Raw genomic sequence first — 23,545 nt, forward strand, 5'->3', positions numbered from 1 at the left:
ATCTCATTTAGTGATGATTTTTTAATATATGGAAACAGTGAGTTAAGGAAGGAATAAATGACTGTTTTTACAAACTAGAGAAAGATTGTACTGTTCACATATGGAATAAATGATATGTCAAAGCGATGAAAAAGAAAACCCCATTCTGTTCAGAATATTTAGTAAAAGCTAGAATTTCTTGACTTGTGATTTAAGTAATGCTAAAAATAGGTTCACTCTGGTAGCATTAGGAACTTATAGGCATCAATATAACTTATTTTATACCCTAAACTGCACTGTCTAATCGTGGCTATTGAACTTTTGAAATGTGGCCAGTTTGAATTGAGATTACTGTAAGTAGAAAATACCTTCCAGATTCCAAAGACTTAGTATGAAAAAAAGAATGTAAACTACCTTATTAATAATTCTTAATATTGATTACATGTTGAAATTATTAATACTTTAGATATATTGGATTAAATATTAAATTAACATTTAAGTTAACATTAAATTTAAAATTAAGTTAATTAATATTAGATAATATTTAAAATTAATCTCACATGTTCCTTTTTACTGGTTTTAATTTGGCTACTGGAAAAATTTTAATTATATATATGGCTTGCATTTTATATATATATATATATATATATATATTTTTTTTTTTTTGCATTATATTTCTATTGGTTGGTGCTGGATAAGCCTCACCAGTCCTTTCACTGATTGTTTTATTTGCCCTAATTATCCCATTGCTCCTATTTTATATATCTATTTCTTTTCTGGGAACAAGTTTCCACAGGGTAAGCGTGGGATACGGAATTCTTTGCCGACCAGCCAGGCTAAATGTAGTCCTGGCTAACTTCTATCAATTCTGCCTTTGTGTGGTCTCTCAAATTCACCCTCTCTTTTATTCCTTTTGCTGCCATCCTCTTCCCCTCAGGATGGCTAATGCAGTAGTCTGCTGGCTTCTCCCCCTCTCTGCATCCACGTGATGGATCGCTGCTTGATACATCACTTCCTGACTGCAGCTTCCATCCACTCTCACCTCTTCCCAGAAGCCCTCATGGCTTGCTTGGTTTTCTGCAGCTTCAAGTCCAGACGCAGGGCTCTTCATGCTCCGGGTCCCATAAGCCTTTCTGGCTTCATTTCCCAAGATGCCCCATTAACCACTTGGCCTCTGGCCCTGTAGACTCCTTGCTCCATCAAACTCAACCCCAAGCTTTGCCTCATTCTAGAACTGGCTCAGGCGACCTCATGATGTTTCCCGTGCAGGTATCGGTTCCCCTCCCCACCTCTCCCCCACCTGTAAAAGTCAAGTTCAAATGCTGTCTCTTCCATAGGGTCTTCCATGATGCCCAAACCTAGAAATCCTTTATCTCCTTGAATTCCTGTGGTATTTTGTAGGAATTCCTATGCCTCACGTTGCAGTCTATCTCATAATATAGTCATGGGTGTATTTGACTAGCCTTCCTTATTAGACTCTAATAAGCTCTTGGAGTATTGGTTTTATATTTTCTCTCCCCTAGTATGTGGTGTGGAATTACACTCAACACAGAGGAAACAGTGAGTGAAGGAAGGAATAAATGACTGTTTTTACAAACTAGAGAAAGATTGTACTGTTCACATATTCTAATCAAGGTGGATATACTGCATGTAACGTGCGTGTATGTGTGCGTGCGCGTATGCGTGTGTCTTTGTCGAAGGCAAGCAGGTGAGAAATACTGCAGTTTAGTGGCAAAAATTTAAAAAAAAAAAAAAAACCACAGTGGGCTGGAGAATCAAGAAGTATGGTTTCAGGTCCCATTCTCCCTGTACTGCTGGTGTGAGATCTTGTGTGTAGCACTCTCCCGCTCTGAGCTTGGGTCTTGACACATAAGGTCCTTTCTGGTACTTACAGACTGTCTTCTTATGGGGTCTGTGTCTTGACACCTCTTCTTTCCACAGGGCAGTGGCCAGCTTGAATACTCCCTTCATACCAGCAAGTCCCAAAGTGTCCCCAGTGGAGATAATCAAAGCCCATCCTGCCTTTGATTACCAGCTCTACTTCCAGGAACCAGTAAGTTTGGGGCCCTGTGAGCAATGATCCCAGCAAGGTTTTTGTTCTTCTTTTGCCTTCCTCCCTCCTTCTTCCTGTTGATCTGACTTATCTCTGTCCCCTTGAATTTTCGGTGGCTTTAATGAGAAATGAGTTCACAGATGGGTTCAGGTGAAGCTGGTGCCAGAACAGGGCTGGTCCTTCCCGGCTGATGGTGCATTTCTCTGTGTGTATATTTGGTTGGGGTGGTGAGGGGAGCAGGAGGGTGGGGATGGTGCATGGGGTTCCCCTGCTTCTCTGAAATTGGGAAACGGGGGCTGAACTCTATTTTGGAGCCGCTTCTTCTTAATTCTCTGGCCGAGAGGCTGGTGAAACCCACCTCTTATTGGTGACAGCTCCTGGCCTCCTGCCAGGGATTTGATATCTCTGCTGAGGAGTGTGACATTTGTGATTACAGAGAGTGCCAGAGCCTGAAGGCCCTGCATCAGGCCCCAAGTATCCTTTGAGAGATGTGCGAGGTTTCTAGGTGTCACCCATGTGCCACAAGCTCTAGATGCCTTTCAAAGGTGCCCACTGGGGCTTCCCTGGTGGAGCAGTGGTTGAGAGTCTGCCTGCCGATGCAGGGGACATGGGTTCGTGCCCCGTTCCAGGAAGATCCCACATGCCAGCAGAGCAGCTGGGCCCATGAGCCATGGCCGCTGAGCCTGCGCGTCCGGAGCCTGTGCTCCGCAACGGGAGAGGCCATAACAGTGAGAGGCCCACGTACCGCAAAAAAAAAAAAAAAAAAGATGCCCACTGGGGTTTGGATGATGTGTGATGGGTGTGGCTGCCACCTTTCACTGGATTCACTGAAAGCAGCAGCATCTAGCCTGGCTGCACCCCCATAGCTGTCCTCATCTGTGGAGGGTACCTGCTCCTCTGTTTGTGGGCCCTGGACCTCGATGCCCACAGCTATGTCTGGGTAATTCCAAAGAGGATAAAAGATGTTTCCTAACACTCCAAAGAGAGAAGAATAGATCAAATCACTTGATAAAGAGCACGAGAGCATCTCACCACATGTCTCATCCAGCCCTAGCCTGTCTGCTACTCATAGGAGGTACCATTGCCAGCGAGGGTCACAACCAGCCCAGTTTTGATTTGGCGAATAACTCTTCTCTAAGAATGATTTTAATTAATAAGATGGTGCCTTGGAAGAGGAACTTCTTGAGTCAAGCAATAATCTGACTCATTCTGTAAGACACCAGAAGCCTCCAGCAACGTCATGACAAGGTGCTTGGGTATCACACCCTCCGCTGAGGCCAGAGCTCCCCTGCCACAGCCCAGAGTGTGGACAGCTAATGAGCTTCCTTTGGCTTGAATTGCATCACAGTGCCTTGAATTCGTTTGCAGTAACCTTGATCTTGAGAGATAAAGATGGTTTCGATGGTATATTAGTCAGCCAGGGCTGCCATAACAAAGTGCCACAGCCTGGGGGGCTTAAACAACCAAATTTATTATCTCACCGTTCTAGGGGCCAGAAGTCCGAGATCAAGGGGTCCACAGAGTTGGTTTCTTCTAAAGCTGTTCTCCTTGGTTTGTACATGGCCCTCTTCTTGCTGCGTCTTCACCATGGCATTTCCTCTGTATGTGTGTGTCCCTGTCCAGATTTCCTCTTCTTATAAGGACACCAGTCACATTGGATCAGGCCCACCCCAATTACCTCCTTTTACTTTACTTACCTCTTTAAAGACCTTATCTCCAAACACAGTCACATTCTGAGGTACTAGGAGTTAGGACTTCATAGGAATTTGGGGGAGACACAATTCAGCTTGTGACAGATGGAGACCATGAGGGTGAAGGGTGGGGACTGAGAAACTGACTGATTTGGGCTCATGGGACGGGAAGGAGGACGTGTCCTCGTGCAAGGCCTGGAAAGCAGCCCCAAGTCTGTAGTCGATGTCGGAATTGTTGTTGTAGGTTTAACGCTCATCGTAGGTGGCCCCCATCTAATTCTTTCGGCGGGGCCAGAGGTCAGCATCCCAGACCGAGGTGTGACGCACTGCCTGTCACCCTTTCCCAGGTGTCTGCATCACTCAAGTGCATCTCAGACTCGTGAGAAGCGTCTGGTGCTGGGAGAGAAAGAAGTGCTGGTTCTAGGTTCTTGAGTGGCAGCTGCCTCAGCCTTTAGGGACTGGGAAGGAAACAGCCCCAAATAAAACTGTGAGGCTGGTGTTTGGGTCACCTCTCAGCTGACCCTTTCTCAATCTCTGGCTCTGCTTGGTGCCCAGCCTCCAAAACCCAACCCCCCTACCACTTCCCTCTGTGTGCCCAGAGGACGCGACCCCACCCGGCTGTGCCGTCACCTCGAGTGCGTGCGTCAGAGCTGCTCTCAGCCGTCTGCCCTCTCCCCCGGCCCAGCCCCCAGGCCCCGTGGATAGGTTACGAGGGGCTCTTGGCACTCTGGCTCCCCCTGTTGTGGCGCTACCCGTGGAGCCTCCAGAGGGAGAGGGAGGGCGTGGGGTTGTGTGCCCGCTTCTTTCCCTTCCACCTCTTTTTTCCATTCTCTTTCTTATCCTTTTGAATTGGACATTCGTAAGAAGACTCCCAACTGCTGCCAAACAGAGGTGGCCCGTAATTTGGGGGAGGGCTGGAGCCTGACACATCTGTTGAAATGTCAGAAATGTTTTGACCAGCGTCAACTGTAAAGAACTGGTTCATCCGGCAAGTGGCTATTCACCATCTATCGTGTGCCCGTTTCGGGGGGGACATCTAGAGATGAGTGACAACCTTTGAGGGCTTAAACAACTCTTGGGGAGACAGGCACGTAACAGACACCCAGGGAATAAGGCAGCCGAAAGGACTGTAATGGAGGTCCAGCGTACTCTGGGAGCCCACAAGGAAACACAGTTAACTTTTAGCAAAGGAAGGAGCATTTGAACTGGACCCAGGTAGCTGAGTAGGATTTGGGTGGGGGGATCTGAGAGAGAAGGGGCTGCCAGCCAGAGGGGGCGCGTGACTGAAGACGCTTATGAAACCCCTTAACTCGGGGATAAATGTCATGAGATGAGAAAGAGAGGGTAACAAAAGAGTCAGTGATCCTTTAGGTGAACTTCAGAAGGTCTGGAACAGCTGGAAACTGCCCCGAGAGTTTAATAGGTGCACGCAGTTTTCCAGGAAGAGTCCCCGACTCTCATCAGAACCTTAGCAGTTCGATAAAGGCTAAGAGGTGCTGAACTGGATGGTGCTGGGCTTTCAGGTGAGGTGAGGAGTCGGGGAGGGGGCGGGCAGCTGCATCAGTGTCACCTGGGAGTTTGCTAGAAATGCAAACTCACCGGCCCCCTCTGTGATCTGCCCAATGAGAATATGCGTTTTTAACCAGGTCCCCCAGGTGACCCCCGTGCGCATAGCCTCCCAGCTCTGACAGCTGTCTTCTGTGATTCTCAATCAATGTCTGTGACTGTCTGGTCTGATGATCCTCAAATGTCAGTGTGTTTCAGAATCACCTGGAAGGCTAGTTATGACATCGATCCCTGGACACCACCTCCAGAGTTCAGATCCAGTAGGTTTTTGTTGGGGCCAAAGGATTCACATTTCTTTGGTAAGATCCTGGAGCCACACCTTTGAGAACGAGGACCATAGCCCCAAGGAGGGGGGTAATCCAGCCACTTCCCAGGTAGCGATGGGGGGGCAGCCGTCCTTCTCAGTGAATTAGAGACCTCTGGGCAGCCGGCTCCAGTCAGGAGTGGCTGGAGGGGATCGCGCGCAGGGCATTGACTATCTCGCTAAGTTTCCCTTTTTACAGTGATTCTCTGATTTTCTGATCCCAGGCCCCCTCTGCACTCTTACAAGTTATTAGGGACCTCAAAGAGCTTTAGTTCATGTGGGTTATATCTACTGGTATTTACCATACTAGATATTGAAATTTAAAACTGTCAATTTGTTTAAAAAGGATAATGTGCCCATGTTGATATAAATAACATCTTTTTATTTTTTTTTAAATCTTTATTTTCCCTAAAAATTTAGTGAGAATTATAGCATAGTTTTACATTTTTCGAACCTGTTTTATGTCTGGTTTAATAGAGACAGATGGATTCTCCTATCTGCTTCTGCATTCAGTCTGTGGGGATGTGACGTGTTATTGGAGCCTCTGGAAAACTCCACTGTATGCTTATGAGGATAAAGAGGATACATAACATGTTAGTATTGTTACAAAAGTTTTTTGTCATGGATTCCCTGAAAGGGCCTCAGGGCTCCCCAAAGGTGTCCAGACTATATACTTTGAGAATTACTGCTTTTTACTTTTTTTAGGCTGTATTAGTTATAGGAGATAGAAAAAGAGAAGTAGTAGTTTCACTATGTATTATCTGTGATCAAACTACATTTAGGGTATTTATCAACAGAATTCAGCTCATTAAATTATTTTTCTTTATTATTTTTTAAATTATGGTAAAATACACATAACACAAAACGTACCATCTTAGCCATTTTTAAGTGTACAGTTCAGTGGCATTGAGTACATTCACATTGCTATCCAGCCATCACCCCATCCATCTCTAGAACTCTTTTCATCCTTCAGAGCTGAAACTCTATTCATGAAACACTAACTCCCCATCCTCCCCTCCCTCAGCCCCTGGCAACCACCCACCTACTTTCTGTCTCTATGAATCCGACTACTGCAGGTACCTCATGTAAGTGGAATCATATAGTATTTGCTCTTTTGTGTCTGGCTTATTTCATTTAGCAGGATGTCCTCAGATCCATCCGTGTTGGAGCATGTATCAATTTCCTTTTTTTTTTTTTTTTTAAGGCTGAATAATATCCCATTGGGTGAGGTTTTAGTTCATCCATTCTCCCCTTGATGGACACTTGGGTTGCAACTACCACTTTTGGGGTGCCTGTTGGGCCAGGTGGTTCTGTTCCCAACAGTATGTGGCGTTCTTTCCCATCTTTTCAGCTGAGCAAGCCGAGGCTCTGGGAGCCTCACTCACTCGCCTGAGATCAGGTACGTGACTGGGTCAGGATGTTGACCTCGCCTTGTTTGACTTCAAAGCCCACACACCTCCTCTTAAGCCACACTTTGGAGGGAGTTTGGACTTTCTTTGTGTGCTCTGTGCATCGAAGCAGAGAGGGGAGGAGCAAACCAGGATAAGCTCAAGGTCTTGATGGAAGGAGGGACCTCAGGGGAAAGACGCTTACTTAATTGCAGCCCTAGTAGAGCAAGGATTTTCATTTCAGGGGTTGTTACAGTCTTTGTGGAAAAATCGGTACCTTTATTGGTCTGTGGTAGCTGTTGGCGGGTGGTTTTGTCCTTAGAACAAAGCCTCTTGGCGGGGAAATGTTTGATATTCAAATGAGTGATCTGGCCACCAAAAGGCTCCCAGGAAGCGGTTGGGTGAATCCAGCAACTGGGGCTTTTCCGGATGGGCACCAAGGGTCTTAAGGAGAAACCATGGTGGGAGCAGGGGCGGTCCCGCCAGCCTGTCAGCTCCCTCTTGGTGAGGAAACGGACTGGCCCAGTCCCTTCCTATCTATGGCCCTCAATTTCCTCATCAGAAAAAGGATGGTCTAGGGGCTTCCCTGGTGGCGCAGTGGTTGAGAGTCCGTCTGCCGATGCAGGGGCCGCGGGTTCGTGCCCCGGTCCGGGAGGATCCCCCGTGCTGCGGAGCGGCTGGGCCCGTGAGCCATGGTCGCTGAGCCTGCGCATCCGGAGCCTGTGCTCCGCAGCGGGAGAGGCCACAACAGTGAGAGGCCCGCGTACCGCAAAAAAAAAAAAGAAAAAAGAAAAAAGATGGTCTAGTTGGATGGTTTTCACATGGATGATAGCTTTAAACGTAAGCTGAATTCAAGCTAATGAATAAAACATAACATAGAGCAACTCTTTGATTCAGGGATGGACACTGGGAAACCCCTCCCTCCCCCCACCCGCCCCTCCTCCCTCCCCACCCCGCCATCCCCACCTCTCTCCAGCCTGGAGGCCGCATCCAGGAGCAGCACTCAGGGGTCCAGACTCCCGCCCCCAGCCCTTCCACCTCTTGCTCAAGTTTGCTGAGCGCCTCAAGGTGCGGCTTAGACAAGCTCCAGGTTAAGATCCAGCTCCTTGAGCTCTTTGAACTCTTGGCCAACGTTTACTGTCCTGTCCTGTGAATTCGCCGAGTCTGGTGGAAACTCAGATCAAAAGCTGTGTTTTTCTTCTCAGAGAAGGGATCATGGCCTTTGCATTTGTGGAGTAAGAAAGGGAAGAGGAGGCAGCTCTGGGCAGCAAAGACAAATAGAATCTGCTGGATAATTTCGGCACCACCTGCTCCATTTTTTAAATCTTAGGATTCTTAACGTCCTTGCTTAGCCTGGGGACATCTCAGAGCCCCTTTGCCCCCCAAATCGGCACATGTCTAGTGTATCCTATTAACCCTGCCCTCTCCCACCCCTGACACTGGTTCCTCTTTACTTTTCTGTAGCAGTGTATTTGTATTTTTATTTCTTTGGGAAAGATTGTATGGTGTACATGGGTGTGTGTGTGTGTCTGTGTGTGTTTAACCGGAACTATAAGCAGGTTTCAAGCACCAAAATTCACTTTTAAGTATTTAACCAGCTGAGAAACGAGGGGATAGAGAGAAAACGTGGGGAAAGTAAATTACAGATGGCAGTTAAGAGAGGTGGAAGCTACCTCGACATCCACAAGTCATTTTCTTCTCTCTCACAGTGTTAAGTCTTCCTTAACCCCTAGAACACAGTAACTCCTCCTCCAGCTACAGAGACAGCTGGTGGTTTCTTTTTTTTTTTTTTTTTTTTTTGCGGTACACGGGCCTTTCACTGTTGTGGCCTCTCCCGTTGCGGAGCACAGGCTCCGGACGCGCAGGCCTAGCGGCCATGGCTCACGGGCTTAGTTGCTCCGCGGCATGTGGGATCTTCCCGGACCAGGGCACGAACCCGTGTCTCCTGCATCGGCAGGCGGATTCTCAACCACTGCGCCACCAGGGAAGCCCAGCTGGTGGTTTCTTAACATCATTTATTTTTTAGGTAATTCATGCTTGCTACTTAAAAAAAAAAAAAAACACACTGAATTGTGTAAAATAAAAAGTCAAATTCCCCCTTCACTCCTGTAGAACTAGCTACTAGGAATAGTTTGATGAGTATTTCCCAGACGTTTTAAAAATATGCTTTTAAGTGTGTCTGTACATGAGTGTATGAGTGTGTGTGTATGTGTGTGTGTATTTTTAAAATACAAGTGGAATCGTATGCGTTTTCATTTACTAGATCTTGGACAGATTTTCCCGTCAGTACATGTAGATTTACCTCATTCTTTTTAACGGCTGCTTGGTGCTTCATAATACGGATGGACCCTGATTTATTTACCCAATCTTCTATTGAGGGACATCAGTCTGATTGGTTTTCACAGCTGAATAATACATTTTAAAAGAAACTGTCACCACGTGCTACCTTATTCACCAGTCTTTAACTACAACGGTTTTAGTTTGGGTGCCTTCCGTGGCAGAAACTCTTGGCATTTTATTTTTGTTTTCTCAAGTGGGTAGTATTCTGTTATAGTGAAAAGAACCAGATAGTGAGGGCTTTAAAGTCCAGAGCTCTCATTTCCAGCTTGGCCGTTTCTACTCCTCCTGGCCTGCAGCGAGGTCACGTGTCTACCCGAGGCTCTTTGTCCATGAGATGACCTTCCAACTCAGAGCTGTCGTGAAGAACAAAAGAGTCCACACGGGGAAGGTGGCTTCACCCAGCCCCTCCGAGGCCCTCTCATCTGCCTGGCCAAACTGCAGAGTAGAAAACAGTTTCCTCTTTTTGCCCAGATTTCAGATGACTCCGTCCACTGGCATCTTTAACCCCGGGGATAACCACCGCAGCCATGTTTTCTGACCTGTTTTGAGAGAACTCTGCCCCAGAGTATCAGAGGAATTCAAGTAAGTGTTATCAAGGTAGACAGGTTAGGAAGTGGAGTGGCTGTCCCCAGCCCACTGATTGAAGGGATCCTCCGCCTTCCCTCAGAGAAGCATCTCGGGCCGTGAACCATCGAGGGCCGGATGCTGCCCCAGCTCATGCTGAGCTGTTATTTAAGTGGCCGCGTCCACTGTCTTAGCAATGGAACAATGGACCCAATGAAGTGTCCCTTCTGCAGCACACCTATTCTACATCTTGGAAAGAACAGAGGTGCCAGCTGCAGGAACCTCCCCGGCGGATGAGGTGACTAACGGAGAACACCACCCCTGCCAGCGCTCTGGGAGAGAAGTCTGGGCAGAACTTGGTCTTCTTCTAAGTTCTTTCTGGGGCTCCTCTGACAGTGAGCTGAAGATGGACGTGGAGAGTAAACTGAGGTGGAGGGTGAAGAGAAGTTCGGGTTTTGGGGATCCTGGGAACCTCCGGATCCCCGACCTGTGTCAGCACACCTGTCACCCGGCTGCTAGGTGGGTGCCTGACCGCGCTGAACCCGGAGCTTATGTAGAGCCTTATCCCTTTCCCTCCTCACCCGCCGCTCAAATCAAGAGACTTCTTGAGGTGGTGGGTTATTTTCCTAGGGCTGCTGTAACAGATGCGAACTCTTAAAACAACAGACATATAAAAAAACCTGAAATCAGGGTGTTAGCCAGTTTGGTTCCTTCCAGGGTCTCAGAGGGAGGCACCCACCCCACTCCATGCATCTCTCCTAGCTTTGGTGGTTGCCGGAAACCCTTGACCCTCCTTGATTTGTAGGTTCACTCCTCATCTGGAGAGCCAAACTCAATTACATCACAAGGACCCTATTTTCAAATAAGGTCACATTCACAGGTACTGGGCATTCAGTCTTGGACATATCTTCTTGGGGGTCCACCGTTCAACCCACTGTGGTGGGGTGTGACTTTGAAGTCTGAATGCAAAAATGTGTTTCATCAAACACTGCATTTCCTTTATTAATTTTTGTTTGTTTGTTTGTTTGTTTTTGTGGTACGCGGACCTCTCACTGTTGTGGCCTCTCCCATTGTGGAGCACAGGCTCCGGACGCGCAGGCGCAGCGGCCATGGCTCATGGGCCCAGCCGCTCTGCAGCACGTGGGATCTTCCCAGACCGGGGCATGAACCCGCGTCCCCTGCATCGGCAGGCGGACTCTCCACCACTGCGCCACCAGGGAAGCCCTCCTTTATTAATTTTTAAAGTTAATTTTAATGATCACATTGAGGAGTGCGGTAAGATATCCACGTGGACCTGTTTATCAGACACTTGGAAATATTGGAGTTGGAGTCAGGACGAAGCTATAGAGATTGATCTGGAAGCCTTAGAAACAAAGGAAAAGAGAATTAGAAGTTTCCTCCTAGCTATAAGTTTCTGTGATTTCAAGTTTAAAATAGAGGAGTAGAGAAGAGGTGGCTGGTTTTAGTAAATGAGGCCAAGAGATTCTGGCGAATTCTCCAAGGTCGGTTTCTTATTTATTTATTTATTTATTTTTGGCTGCATTGGGTCTTCGTTGCAGTGCACAGGCTTCTCACTGTGGTGGCTTCTCTTGTTTCAGAGCACGGGTTCTAGGCTCACGAGCTCCAGTAGTTGTGGTGCACGGGCTCAGCAGTTGTGGCTCGCGGGCTCTAGAACACAGGGTCAGTAGTTGTGGCGCACGGGCTTAGTTGCTCCACGGCATGTGGGATCTTCCCAGACCAGGGCTCGAACCCGTGCCCCCCTGCATTGGCAGGCGGATTCTTAACCACTGCGCCACCAGGGAAGCCCCAAGGTTAGTTTCTTATACATCAAGTCTTTCATGAGCTCTATGTTGACTCTTAGGAAGTCTTTCTCCTTAAACAGCCCCAGAGTCTTCTGAGACAAAGCTGCAGGATTCATGGAATTCCAAAGGCTTTGTTCTAGGAGTTGTTCCTTAGAACCTAGAGCTGTCTTCAGTTGCCTGCCCAGGTGATAGCTTTGGGGTAGTAGTAGAGCAGATTCGTTCATTTTTTTTTTAACTTTTTATTTTATATTGTCATATAGCCGATTAACAATGTTGTGATAGTTCCAGGTGCACAGAAAAGCGACTCAGCCATACATAGACATGTATCTATTCTCCCCCAAACTCCCCTCCCATCCAGGCTGCCACAATATTAAGCAGAGTTCTGTAGGTTTACTGCTCCCCTCCACCTCAAGCTGGAGGTGAATTACCTTTGCGACGAAAAAATTAATCCGTCGATCTAAGACAGAAATGGAAAATTTTGTTCAAGCCGAATTGAGGACTATAACCCGGGGACAGCCTCTCAGAAAGTTCTGAGAGCTGTTCTGCCTGTTCGAGGTCAAAACACAGTTACATGTTTTGAGACAGAGGGCTGTGTATTAAATGATGTATTGTTGACAGTTTACACAATCTAGCAAGTAGTGGGTCATGGCTCATCGTGGCCCCTTACAACATCAGGAAGGAGTGTTATCTTTTATGGAGTTGTCTTGTTGATGCTGGGAGAATATTGCTCTTTATGGTTGAGCAGGTATTTCTACTGATGGGGGAGGTTTGGTTGATGCATAATGTAGATACACAGTGCACAGTAGAGGGGAGAAAGGAGGCCAAAGGGCAGAGAAAAATTTTTTTATGTTTAAATTTTTCTTGTCCTGCCATAAAATATGGATTTTATTTCACACCCTCTTTGATGAATGTGAGCTTGCAATGGAGGGCAAGAAAATAGAAGCCACAATCCACATGATAATTTAGAAGTCACCCCCACCAAAGTCTTTATCTCACATTCTTTCCTTTTTTCCCCTCTCTTCTTCCCAACCTTCTAGCCTGTGTTGGGTACCTGCTATTACCGTGCTATCACAGTGGGAATGAAAATATGAGTAAGATACAGTGTGTGTCACTAAGAAATTCACAGGCTTGTGAGGGGACCAGATGCAAAAATAGACAATTCTCATGTAACTAGATAACTGTAACGATGGAGATAATAATAATAACAATAATCACCATTTATTGGCCTCCCTCCTATGTATCTACCGGGCATGGTCAGAAACAGGCATTATCTCCTATCATCCTTACAAAACTCCCATTTTATAGATGAGGAAACTGAGGCTCTGGAAGATTAAGTTGCCCAGTTAATAAGTAGTAGTAGTGGGGCTTGCAGCCTTGTTTGTTGGACTCCAAAGTTCATCCTTTAATTCCTGTGATCAGGAGCAGAAAGGGAGGAGCCCTATCCAGCTGGACTGGTGGGAGGCTTGTCATTGGTCTGTGGGACTTAAAAATAGGGTATCACCTTTTATGAATTACAGAGCGTCCGATGGTATCAGCAGGGCACACAAGCAGAGTACAAATGCTCTTATCTTCTCCCCTTTCTGGCCCTCACCTTTGTCCTCTTCATCCCTGTCGATCTGACACGCTTTCACGTGGGTGGAGAGACTTATTTACCTTTGGGCTCGCTTTGATTTTTTATTGACCCTTTAGACATTCATTTGCTCTTTTAAGTAGTATCTGAGCTCTGCAGCGAGTCCAGACCTCTGGACTCATGGAGATTCCTCCACACACCGAGACACATCACAAGCTCATGAACAGCAGCTAGGGACCGCTCTCAATGAATAAGAATGATGACCCGTGGCAACCTGCAGGGCGTTTATTGAGCGTGTAAAATGTACTGCCTTCCATGGCTATTTCTCGCCTCGACATTCATCACGTAACTGAAGGCCACGACTGATTCTCCGTCATAATGGAATCTTACACGTGTGAGGGGATTGTAATTAACATGCCAGCATTGCTTTCTTCAGAAAATCTCGAACTGCAGATCCAGCACTGCTTGATGATAAATGTTTCCTTGCCTGCAGTGCTGCTGTCTCGTAGATCCAGAGCTCTCGTGACGTACCATATGCAGAACAAATGAGTGCAGGGTAGCAGGACCTCCGAAAGTGTTGCGGGGTCTGAGGGCCGCCAGCCACCAGAACGCTTTGCTGACCCGGCTTACAGGACCCTTCTCTGCGGGAACATTACTCGGAGGAAAGGAGCGGACATACATTCAGCCTCTGCTCCATCCGGGACCGGTCACAGGTGCCCTGGGGAAGAAGATGAGTAGGAGCTTGCCTGCTCTCGGGGTGGACCACGGAGAGGACATGAAAGGCTCTGTGAGATCCAGGAAGAGCAGAGCTGTTTTCTTGTGATGGGGGAGGGGAGGGCTTCACGGAGAAGGCAGTGTCTGGCACAGGTGTTGAAGGCTTCTTGAAGGCCAAGCTGAGGCAAGTAGGTGCTCTCAGTGGAAGTTACAATATGTTAAACCACGGAGCTGAGAAAGTAGGGCGCCCATTCAGGAAACACCCTGCAACTCAGTTTAGCTGGTTCAGGTGAACAGTTGGAAAGGAGGAGAAGAAAGTAGGCCAGCACTGTGCTCTAGACTGAGTGTTTGTGAGCCCCCCAAATTCGTGTGTTGAAATCCTAACCCTGATGTGATGGTATAAGGAGGTGGGCCCTCGAGGAGGTGATTAGGTCTTGAGGGTAGAGCCCTCATGAATGGGATTAGTGCCTTTTGGAGGAAACTCCAGAGAGCTCTCTTGTGCTTTCCTCCATGTGAGGACACAGTGAGAAGATGACCATCTATGAACCAAGAAACAATCTGTCACTAGATACTGAGTCTGCTGATGCCTTGATCTTGGACTGCCCAGCCTACAGAACTGTGAGATAAATGTCTGAGTTTATAAGCCACCCGATCTATGGTATTGTGTTATAGCAGCCAGAATGGACCACCATATACTTTTACTGTTATAGGGTCCCCAGCGTATAATAATAAAGTGATTATTATAAGTAATACATTCCCACTGTATGGATTTAGATAAACAGAAAAGAAAGCAGCAGCCATAAACCCACCTCCCCGGTGTGGGGTGGGGTGGAGGGGACCACTGTGAGCATCTCATATTTTATTCAAACCTTTTTTTTTTTGCGGTACGCGGGCCTCTCACTGCTGTGGCCTCTCCCGTTGCAGAGCACAGGCTCTGGACGCGCAGTCTCAACAGCCATGGCTCACGGGCCCAGCCGCTCCGTGGCACGTGGGATCCTCCCGGACCGGAGCACAAACCACTGAGCCATCAGGGAAGGCCCAAACCTTTTTTTAAAAAAAAAAACGTGTTTCACTTCTAATGAAACTTGGGCTGGATGGGACAGAGGTTGGGAGCTTCTGGCTTTGGGTCAGATCAGTTTCCAAGATCTCTGCTGAGTCCTTCATGTTGCTTTCTTGGTTGTTCTAGGGAGTGGCAGAGGTTGAACTGGAACAGAACCTGAATCGGACTTTCAGAAGCTTCTTCAGAGCAAGTGATGAGGTGAGGGGTGTGGGAGGCAGGGTGGGGGGTAAGCAGCAAGGAGGAGCTGCGGGGGTGCAGGTCCCCAGATGGCTTCGCTGGGAGGATGGGGGGGATAGGGGATATCAGGGTCTGGGAATAAGCTACTCGCCTTCTTTCCTTTGACTTCTGTAGTTAGGGCAGCTAGGGTCCTCACTCCACTGGTCCCTTCACTAATGGGGAAAGGTCCTGTCCTCACTGTCACACACCAGTAGGGCTTTGAAACCCAGATCAAAGCAGGATTATAATGGTAGAAATTCTGCTGTTATTACCATTACCATTTTCATATGGATAATTGCTTATCAAAGTGCAGAATTAATTGATGCTTCTAACCCTTTTCTTGAACAACCACAGGAGCCTAGAATGCTTCAATGCGGTAACCCCACCCTCCTGTCTTACGTGTTAGGAGTCACTGTTGCTGTATCTGGTCAGTGCCTACTTAGCTGGCCTGATTTTTGCCAGTGGTTTTTTTTTTTTTTTTCTGTATGCGGGCCTCTCACTGTTGTGGCCTCTCCCGTTGCGGAGCACAGGCTCCGGACGCGCAGGATCAGCGGCCGTGGCTCACGGGCCCAGCCGTTCCACGGCATGTGGGATCTTCCCGGACTGGGGCACGAACCCACGTCCCCTGCATCGGCAGGCGGACTCTCAACCACTGAGCCACCAGGGAAGCCCGGCACCTCACTCTTTTATACTAAGTTCAAATTTCTTTCTTCCTGAAGTACCTTCTTTTGTAGTTTTCTCAGTAAGAGTCTGTTAGCAGTAAACTCATAATCTTTTGGCCTGAAAATATCTTTATTTTGCTTACAATCCCAAAGAACAGTTATCTGAGTATAGCATTCTGAGTTGACAATTATTTTCTTCTAGAAGCTTCTGTCATTGCTTGTAAGCAATTGATCTCAGGTCTACCTTCTGGTGTATTATTTGTCTTTTAGTCATGTCTGATCTGCAGTTCAGCCCATCTTTAATTTTGAAAGTTGCATTTGGTTCTTTTTCAAAGCGTTCTGATCTCTTTCAATAGAGTCTTGTTCTATTCTTGTTGTTCAGTTCCTTCTTTTGTCTTTAATCATTTTAAGCATACTCATTTTTCATTCTCTCTCTCTATGCAACTTCTGTTATTTGGTACTCCTGGAGAGTCCTGTTTTACTGTTTGCTCTATGTTTGCTGTCTCCTGCAATGGAGCTGTAGTGTATGTGTGTAGGGCGTGGGGCAGGGTAGGGAGAGAAGCTCTGTAATTTGGGTTTCTGAGCTCATCTTCAGCAGCACTTACTCTGCTCCAACCTGCTTCAGCTGAGATAGAGGAAATGGCCCTCCTGGGTGGTTTAGCATTTGCTTCTCCTGCCAGGCCTTCTGGTGGCATTACCAGCCCAAGCTCACTTTTGCTGTTGTTGTTTACTTCACTTAGTGGGGGTTTCCAGATCTCGTAGTGTGGATTCAAACAGAAACACGTGTGAAGGCAGGCTTGTGGCTATGAACTCCTAGGGGAGCTTTCTTTTGTTTCCTCTTAGTACCAAACGGAATGGACCAACTCCTTCGACGTCTCTCTGTCATGGTGGGTGGGTTTTCTCTAGTCCACCCTTTAACTGAGGACCCCCGATTGACTGGATTCACCGTGGAGGGGTGGGGAGGATCTCATTTTCACCTTCGCATGTGACCTGAGGTCTCATCTCTTGTTCCCACTGGTTGATACACCCAAGTCCTTACATTCCCAAGACCCGCAAGCACCCAGGAGCAGCCTTGGCCTTGGAGCTTGGTTGTGAGCTGCCTCTGCTGTGACCACTCAGGACCCGCCTAGCTCTCTTGGGCATTTAGTGTGTTTGTATAGTCTGCTGGCACTTGTAGGGTGTTTAGATGTTTAGATGTCCCTACATATTTCCTTCGCTTGACCCATGACATCCCTTCTAACTTTTTTTCTCCCTCCAGACTTTTCTCACCACGAACAGAGTCCGTGAAATGGGTAAGAGACATTCTCAGGAGGGAATGGAGACAGGAGGGCCATGACGGGAACCAGCCAAACGTTAAATGAGTGTTTCTCCACCTGCCAGCCCTGAACTAGTAAAGCCCTGCCTTGCTTAACATAGGTCCCCGCTGGTGAATCCCACTCGCCCGAACCCTGGGCTGACCACACAGCCTTGGCTTCCTCTCCCCCATGAAGTTTTGGATTCAAGAACTTAAACAGTAAGAGCCTGGAGGACTCTCAGAGCTCTTCAGGGCAGAGCCACCCTCTACTGATTAGGACAGAGACCCAGGAGAGGAAGTGAGCTCTGCAGGGTCACCTGGTGCAGGCAGAGCAGAAATCAGGCCAGACCACCAGCCAGGTCTCTTCTTTCTTAGTGCCCTGGCCTCCCCTCCATCAGGCTCGGTTCCATCCCGTGAAGACAGACCCTGTTCTCCCTTCCCAGTCTGGATATAAGTGAAGAGCCAGAGCCGGGAGCAGACTGGCACTTATCCCCTTGACTCCTGGATCTGGCATTGTTCCCACAGAACCTTGTTTGACCCCAAGCCTGTGACTTTGCCATCATTCCCTTGTATTTTTATTCATAATGATGATTGCCATCGCTTGTTTGAGCACCTACTGTGTGCACCAGACACTGGTTAGCCCCCTTTAGTAATATTGTTTATATCTCTCGTGACATCCGTAAAAACTCTCACTATCATCTCTATTCTACAGATGAGGAAAATGGGTCTCAGAAGAGTTACACAATATGTCCAGAGTGGCCAGGCTGGGGTTAAACTCCTCCAAGCCTAAAGACCATACTCCTCTCACTGGTCAGGAACACCTCTCCCTCCCCTCCTTCCACCTCTTTACTTATTCATGTAGTCAATCGTTCAGTCCTTCATTCCTCAAAAGCTTTGAACACACACTTGGTGTGAGGCAGGGGCAGGTATCCAAAACCACGAGTCAGAGTCATTGCCCTCCGGGAGCCCAAGTCGTCTGGGGAGACAGAGAGCAGTCATAAAAGAAGGAGAGGTGGTGAAGGGTCTCAGAGGTGTTGGAACTTGGACACCTGACGCAGAGGGTGGGAGAGGAGACAAGTGGCTTTTTGTAGGAGGACTCTTTGTGAGTGCCCCAGAGGAGCCCAGCCTCAGCAAGATGGTCACCGAGGAGGACATCCAGTTCTATGTTCAGCAGTTCAAGAAGTCTGGCTTCAGGTAAAGAGAACAGCACCCCGAACACAGGAAAGAGGAGGTGGGCAGACAGGGGCTCTTCTGCTCTTGCAGTGCAGGGTGAGGCCCAGTGCCAGCTCAGTCCCAGTGAAAGCCTGGCCAGCCTCTGCTTGAATGCCTCCAGTGCCGGGAGGCTCACTATCTGACGATGCTCAGCCTGCTCTAGTTTGGAGAGTTCAGCTTGTTCTCCCTTATGCTTAGGGGCCCCTTCAGAGCAGATGTTTTTAACTTTTTTTTGGTGGTGGCCTCTGTGAGGATCAGATGACAGCTCTGAGTTCTTACTTCAGAAAAACACAAAACCCCACATAACCTCAAAAACTGCATACATATTCGGTGGGGGGGGGCGGTGGTTATAGGCTCAGCTTTACTGAGCTCTAACTCGCATACCATAGAATTCAGCCTCTGAGCGTGTACAGTTCAATGGTTTTTAGTCATTTCATGGAGCTGCGCTGTCACGATACATTTTATGGATCTCCACGATCCGTTTTAAAGTGTTTTCATCTCCCAAAAAGCAGCTCTGTCCCCTTTCGTGGTCACCCCCACTTCCCCTGGGCCCCCAGTTCTGATCACCCACTCATCTGCTCTCCGTCCCCCTGGAGCTGCGTGTTCTGGATGTTTCACGCAAACGGAATCGTACGCCGTGTGGTCCCTCGTGCGTGGCTCCTTTCACTCTGGTTCGCCCGTGTCGTAGTCTCTGCCAGACTTCGTTCCTTTTTCTCAGGTCTGTTTTTATGCTGCGGCTCAGGGCCCCGCCCTGAAGGCACTGAGAATCCCTCTTAGCAGCCCATTTTCTGCATGTCCCTTCAAGTATTTGGATATTGCAAATCTTCGAAGCTCGCGAGTCCTTCAAGGGCGCTGCATTGCAGGTCACGGCGTTTCCACCCTCCTCCTCTCTCCTCACGCCCCCATCCTTCACTCAGACCCAGGGGCGTAGAAGGAGCCCAACGGCAGGACCGCCTCCGTCAGCCCAGCCCACAAGTTCACAGTGTGGCGACCTTGGCCGTGAACACCCGTGGTGGCCTTTAGACCCCAGTGTCTCCAGTATCACAATTGCAACCCTTCCCTAAGCGTCTCCTTTCTTTCCCCCACCCCGCCCCGAAGTGGGTGACAATTGAAGAGTCCCAGACAGGGGGACAGAGGTTCTCTGGGAGGGAACGTAATAGGGCAATCCGATCCGACCCCTCCTTGCACGGGAGGGAAAATTAGAAGTCCCCAAAGGGCACGTGGTTTGTCCAAGGTCTTTCCGGGCCCTCCCTTTCACCGGAAGCCTCAAGGGCCGGACAGCACCAACCCATTCCATACCTGAGGATCGGGAGGGGGCTCCAGGTGCTGCCCTGGAGCCACCCTACCTGTCCGGAGGAGACACCTCGGCATCACTTCCTGATGTCACATTAGGAGGAAGCACCTCCCGGCGGCCCTTTTCTGTGGGCTCCCTGGGACAGGGGAGCGGCCCTGGCTGGTGAGGGCAGTAAACCAAGCTGCCCCCCGTCTTCCCAGACGGTCCCGGGAGAAAATGGAGAGTGCCGTAGGGCTGACTTCTGTGTGTCCCCGGATGCCCACTTCAGAGAACATCCGCCCTCAGCCCAGCACTGCGCCTGCACCAGGCCATGCTCAATAAAAGCCCTGCAGGCACGCAGGGCACCGGGGTGTGAGTCCTGGGCTCTGTTCTCTTCCCCCCGCAGGAGCCTTTGCCCTTCCTGGCTCTATGCTGAGCGGGTTGCTGGTGGGGTCTGTAGCACAAGCATCTACTAAAAGCGGCCCTCTTTTTATTCCCTCGTCCGCCCCTCCCAGGGGGCCTCTAAACTGGTACCGAAACATGGAAAGGAACTGGCAGTGGGGCTGCAAAGGCTTGGGAAGGAAGGTGAGTTTGGCGCTGTTCTCCTCCCCGACGAGTCACCCTTCGGGCATCCGTGGACCCAACTGATAGGCCGCTGGGTCAGAGCCAGGGGTGGACAGACCGGCCGGCTGCTTTGGGAGGTGCCTCCACTGCAGGGTTTCCTCTTAGGACCTCTTTTGCTGCTGCTTCTCCTAGAACGGCAGAGGGTGGGGACAGGGTGGGGACAGGGGTCTGCCAGGTGACCGCAGCAGCGGTCTGGACCGCCTGGGTCTCCCGGCGGCGCCCCGGCTCAGGGCGCAGGCGGTCCAGTTAATTCCCAGAGGTAACGAGGATGAAGCTCCTGGCTCACAGGGGAGCGTTGCGTGCTCTCAGAGAGACGGGCCTTGAACCTCTGGCTGCCTCACCTCGACCGAGTCAGTCCGAGTCTCAGTTTCCTTGTTTGTCAAGCAGAAGACAGGTTCCCAACCCCTGGCTCTGCAAAGGGAGTAATGGGCTCGGTCCCTGGTTTACATTCAAAACATTAAAAACCTAAGGGAAGTTGCATTTTCACGTTCCTCAGCTCACGCGGTAGCCCCGACCATCTTCTTGATTCAGCCACAGGTGAACGGCCCTCTCTGTGCCAGGAATGGTGCAAACAACACAGGCGAGGTCCTGACCTCACGGGGTTAGGTCTTGAGGCAGTAGAGCATAAAAACAGTGGTTCAGAGCAGGCTGGGCAGAGTCGGCCTGGGATGTGTGCCCTGTGCTCTGTGTGACCTTGGGCAAGGCGCTTAACCACTCTGTTCTCCGCGGCCGCTAATACGGAAGTGACAGGAATGGTGCCCACCTCAGGCAGGAGCTGTGTAAGGATAAAGTGCGTTGACACACATCAAATGCTGAGTTAGAACAGTGCCTAGTGCGTAGCAGTGGTTTAATTAACGCTCTTTAGCCTATCATCACTCTAATCCGTGATGGACAAAAATGACAAAACTGCAGTTTCATTGGCAGACTCTCTCAAAGCATGAGGGACGAGGTTGAGGTCTTCGGGGAGGTGAACCCCGATGGCAGTAGGTTTGGGGATCCCCTCTTCTGCGGTTTCCTTCCAGATCTTCCTCCTCTCCCACCTCCTCCCATTGCCTCCGCCACCGCTTTACGTTTTCACCTGGAACATTCCAGAGTGTCCATCCCACCCCCACAGCAGCCTCAGGATTCGTTTCAGCCACAAAACCACCCCGGGGTCTTCACCCCTTGGCGAACGGGGCGCAGTGAGAAGCGTACAGTTCTGCGTTGTACGTAAAAAACGGTGCGCGTTCCTTACCCGGGGACAGTGAACGCCGTTTGGAAATTGTCATGGTAGCGTGAGAACACAGAGTAAGAGGAGGTTCTCTCGACCTTGCGGTGCCCCATGTATCAGTAGACAAAAAGTGAAGTCCCTTTGCTGCCTGTAATGTCACACTGGCCCCAGCGTGGCTGGCCCAGTCACACTCTGGCTGCCCTTGTGAAGCGTCCGTTCAAGTCATAGAAAAGCAATATTGATCTCCATCTAAGGGCGTCTTTCCTCCCTCCCAGTGGCATCTGTTTGGTGTCAGGAATATCAGGCACACAGAGTGGACCACACGCGTGTGCTTACTTACACACACGCACACAGGACTCGTGTGGTCAATACGTGGCTGAATCCATCCGTATGAGAAAAACCCAGTTTTTTCCTCCTGTGTGTCTCCTTTACTTTTCACACGAAGCACTTTCTTTGTGACACTTCTTATCACCAAAGGTGTGGAGGTTTTTCCACACGCCACCAAGCAGTCCTCTGCAACACCAGCTGGGTGGCCTACAATTTAACTCAGTTCTGCCACCATCTACCTGGAGACGGCGTCAGAGCCCCCAGGTTAAGGGCTCAGTACCGCAAGGCTGCTCCCCACTTCAGATGCCAACCCCAAGTGCAGGTTGTTACCTGTGCTTCCAACTGATTGGCTATAAATTGGAGGCTCCCAGGACCTCCTCCTTGGGACTATTAATTTTCTAGAGTGGCTCACAGAACTCTGGGAAACACCTACTTACGTTTACTAGTTTACGAAAGGATGTGATAAAGGACACAGATGAACCGCCAGACGAAGGAATCCACAGGGTGGGGTCTGGGAGGGTTCCAAGCACAGGAGCCTCTGTCCCCGTGGAAATGAGGTGTGTTATCCTTTTGGTGTGGATTTCACCAACCTAGAAGCTCTCCGAACTCCTTGCTACTGGGACTGTGTGGATGTTTATGGAGACTTCCTCACGTAGACGCGATCAATTATTAACTCCATTTCCAGCCCCTCATCCCTTTCCCCTTCCAGACGTGGGGCGGGGGGGGGGGAGCTAGCCGAAAATCCCAACTGTCTAATCATGGCTTTGTCTTCCTGGTGACCAGCCCCCATCCAGGAGCCCAGCCAGAGTCACCTCATTGGAACAAAAGATGTTCCAGGTGCTCTTATCAGTTAGGAAGCTCTGTGCCGGGGAACCAGGGGCAGAGAGCAAGATACATATTTGCTAATCTCGCAGACCGTCATTTCAGATCTTTAGTAATACTGGTGCCTCCTTCACGCAAAGCACGTGGTGGGAACAAAGCCGGACCGCAGTGGTGCTGCGAGGGGTCTTCCGCGGGGGAGTTAATAGTGGAGGAGGCCCCGCAGTGCGAAAGTAACTTCTCCTCGCCCGGGTGAGGGAGGGCCTGAGCGTGGAGGCTGCTTCTCCTTCCCGTTATCCCTCCCCAGATCCTGATTCCGGCCCTGATGATCACTGCGGAGAAGGACTTAGTGCTCGTTCCTGAGATGTCCAAGCATATGGAGGACTGGGTAAGGCAATGGTCCTGCTTGGGGCCCTCAGGGCCTCTGGGAGGAGGGCACAGGCGTCCCAGAGGATGAAGAGTGGGACGTTCGGGGGAACCACCTGCTTGACGAGGGCTCCCTCCGCAGCATCACTGTCGCCTTTCGGGAGGAGCGATTAGGACTGCTCCTTCCTGGACTTCCCCGGTGGTCCAGTGGTTAAGACTCCATGCTTCAGGGAACCAAGATCCCACATGCCACGCGGTGTGGCCGAAAGAAAAAAGAAAAAAAAAAAAAAGACTGCTGCTTCCCTTCCCCTTCACTGATGCAGTCTCTCGTCACTCGCTCATTCTTTCATTTCATGGGCTTTTCCTGTGCACTTAGATGAGTTGGGACAGTGCTAGATACCAGGGAGGTAGAGACGGATAAGGTGCAGAGCCCACCCCGCAGGAGGTCATGGCCAGCAGTTCACCCCACAGGCAGGAGGCTTGTGTGGACAAGGGTACAGCTGGGAGCGAG

The 23,545-nt window shown here is 49.4% G+C and overlaps 1 protein-coding gene across 18 annotated transcripts in view; it reads left to right on the forward strand.

The window, feature by feature from the left end:
- Nucleotides 1-23,545, forward strand: part of EPHX2 (epoxide hydrolase 2) — a 102,816-nt gene that overhangs the window by 42,063 nt on the left and 37,208 nt on the right. For 15 of the 18 annotated variants that reach the window (XR_010841656.1, XR_010841660.1, XR_010841659.1 and 12 more), the window contains 6 exons: nucleotides 1,921-2,032; nucleotides 15,158-15,229; nucleotides 17,168-17,201; nucleotides 18,295-18,397; nucleotides 20,204-20,273; nucleotides 22,976-23,056. Coding sequence is in view for 12 of the 18 variants with exons in the window: in XM_059071611.2 (XP_058927594.1) it covers nucleotides 1,921-2,032; nucleotides 15,158-15,229; nucleotides 17,168-17,201; nucleotides 18,295-18,397; nucleotides 20,204-20,273; nucleotides 22,976-23,056 (472 nt within the window). In the remaining 6 variants the exon portion in view is untranslated. Of the gene's footprint in view, nucleotides 1-1,920; nucleotides 2,033-9,792; nucleotides 9,904-15,157; nucleotides 15,230-17,167; nucleotides 17,202-18,294; nucleotides 18,398-20,203; nucleotides 20,274-22,975; nucleotides 23,057-23,545 lie in introns of those variants that run through there. The other 3 variants (XR_010841661.1, XM_059071618.2, XM_059071621.2) reach the window with 3 other exon arrangements.

This window comes from Kogia breviceps, chromosome 8 (assembly GCF_026419965.1).
Source record: "Kogia breviceps isolate mKogBre1 chromosome 8, mKogBre1 haplotype 1, whole genome shotgun sequence".
Lineage (NCBI taxonomy): Eukaryota > Metazoa > Chordata > Mammalia > Artiodactyla > Physeteridae > Kogia > Kogia breviceps.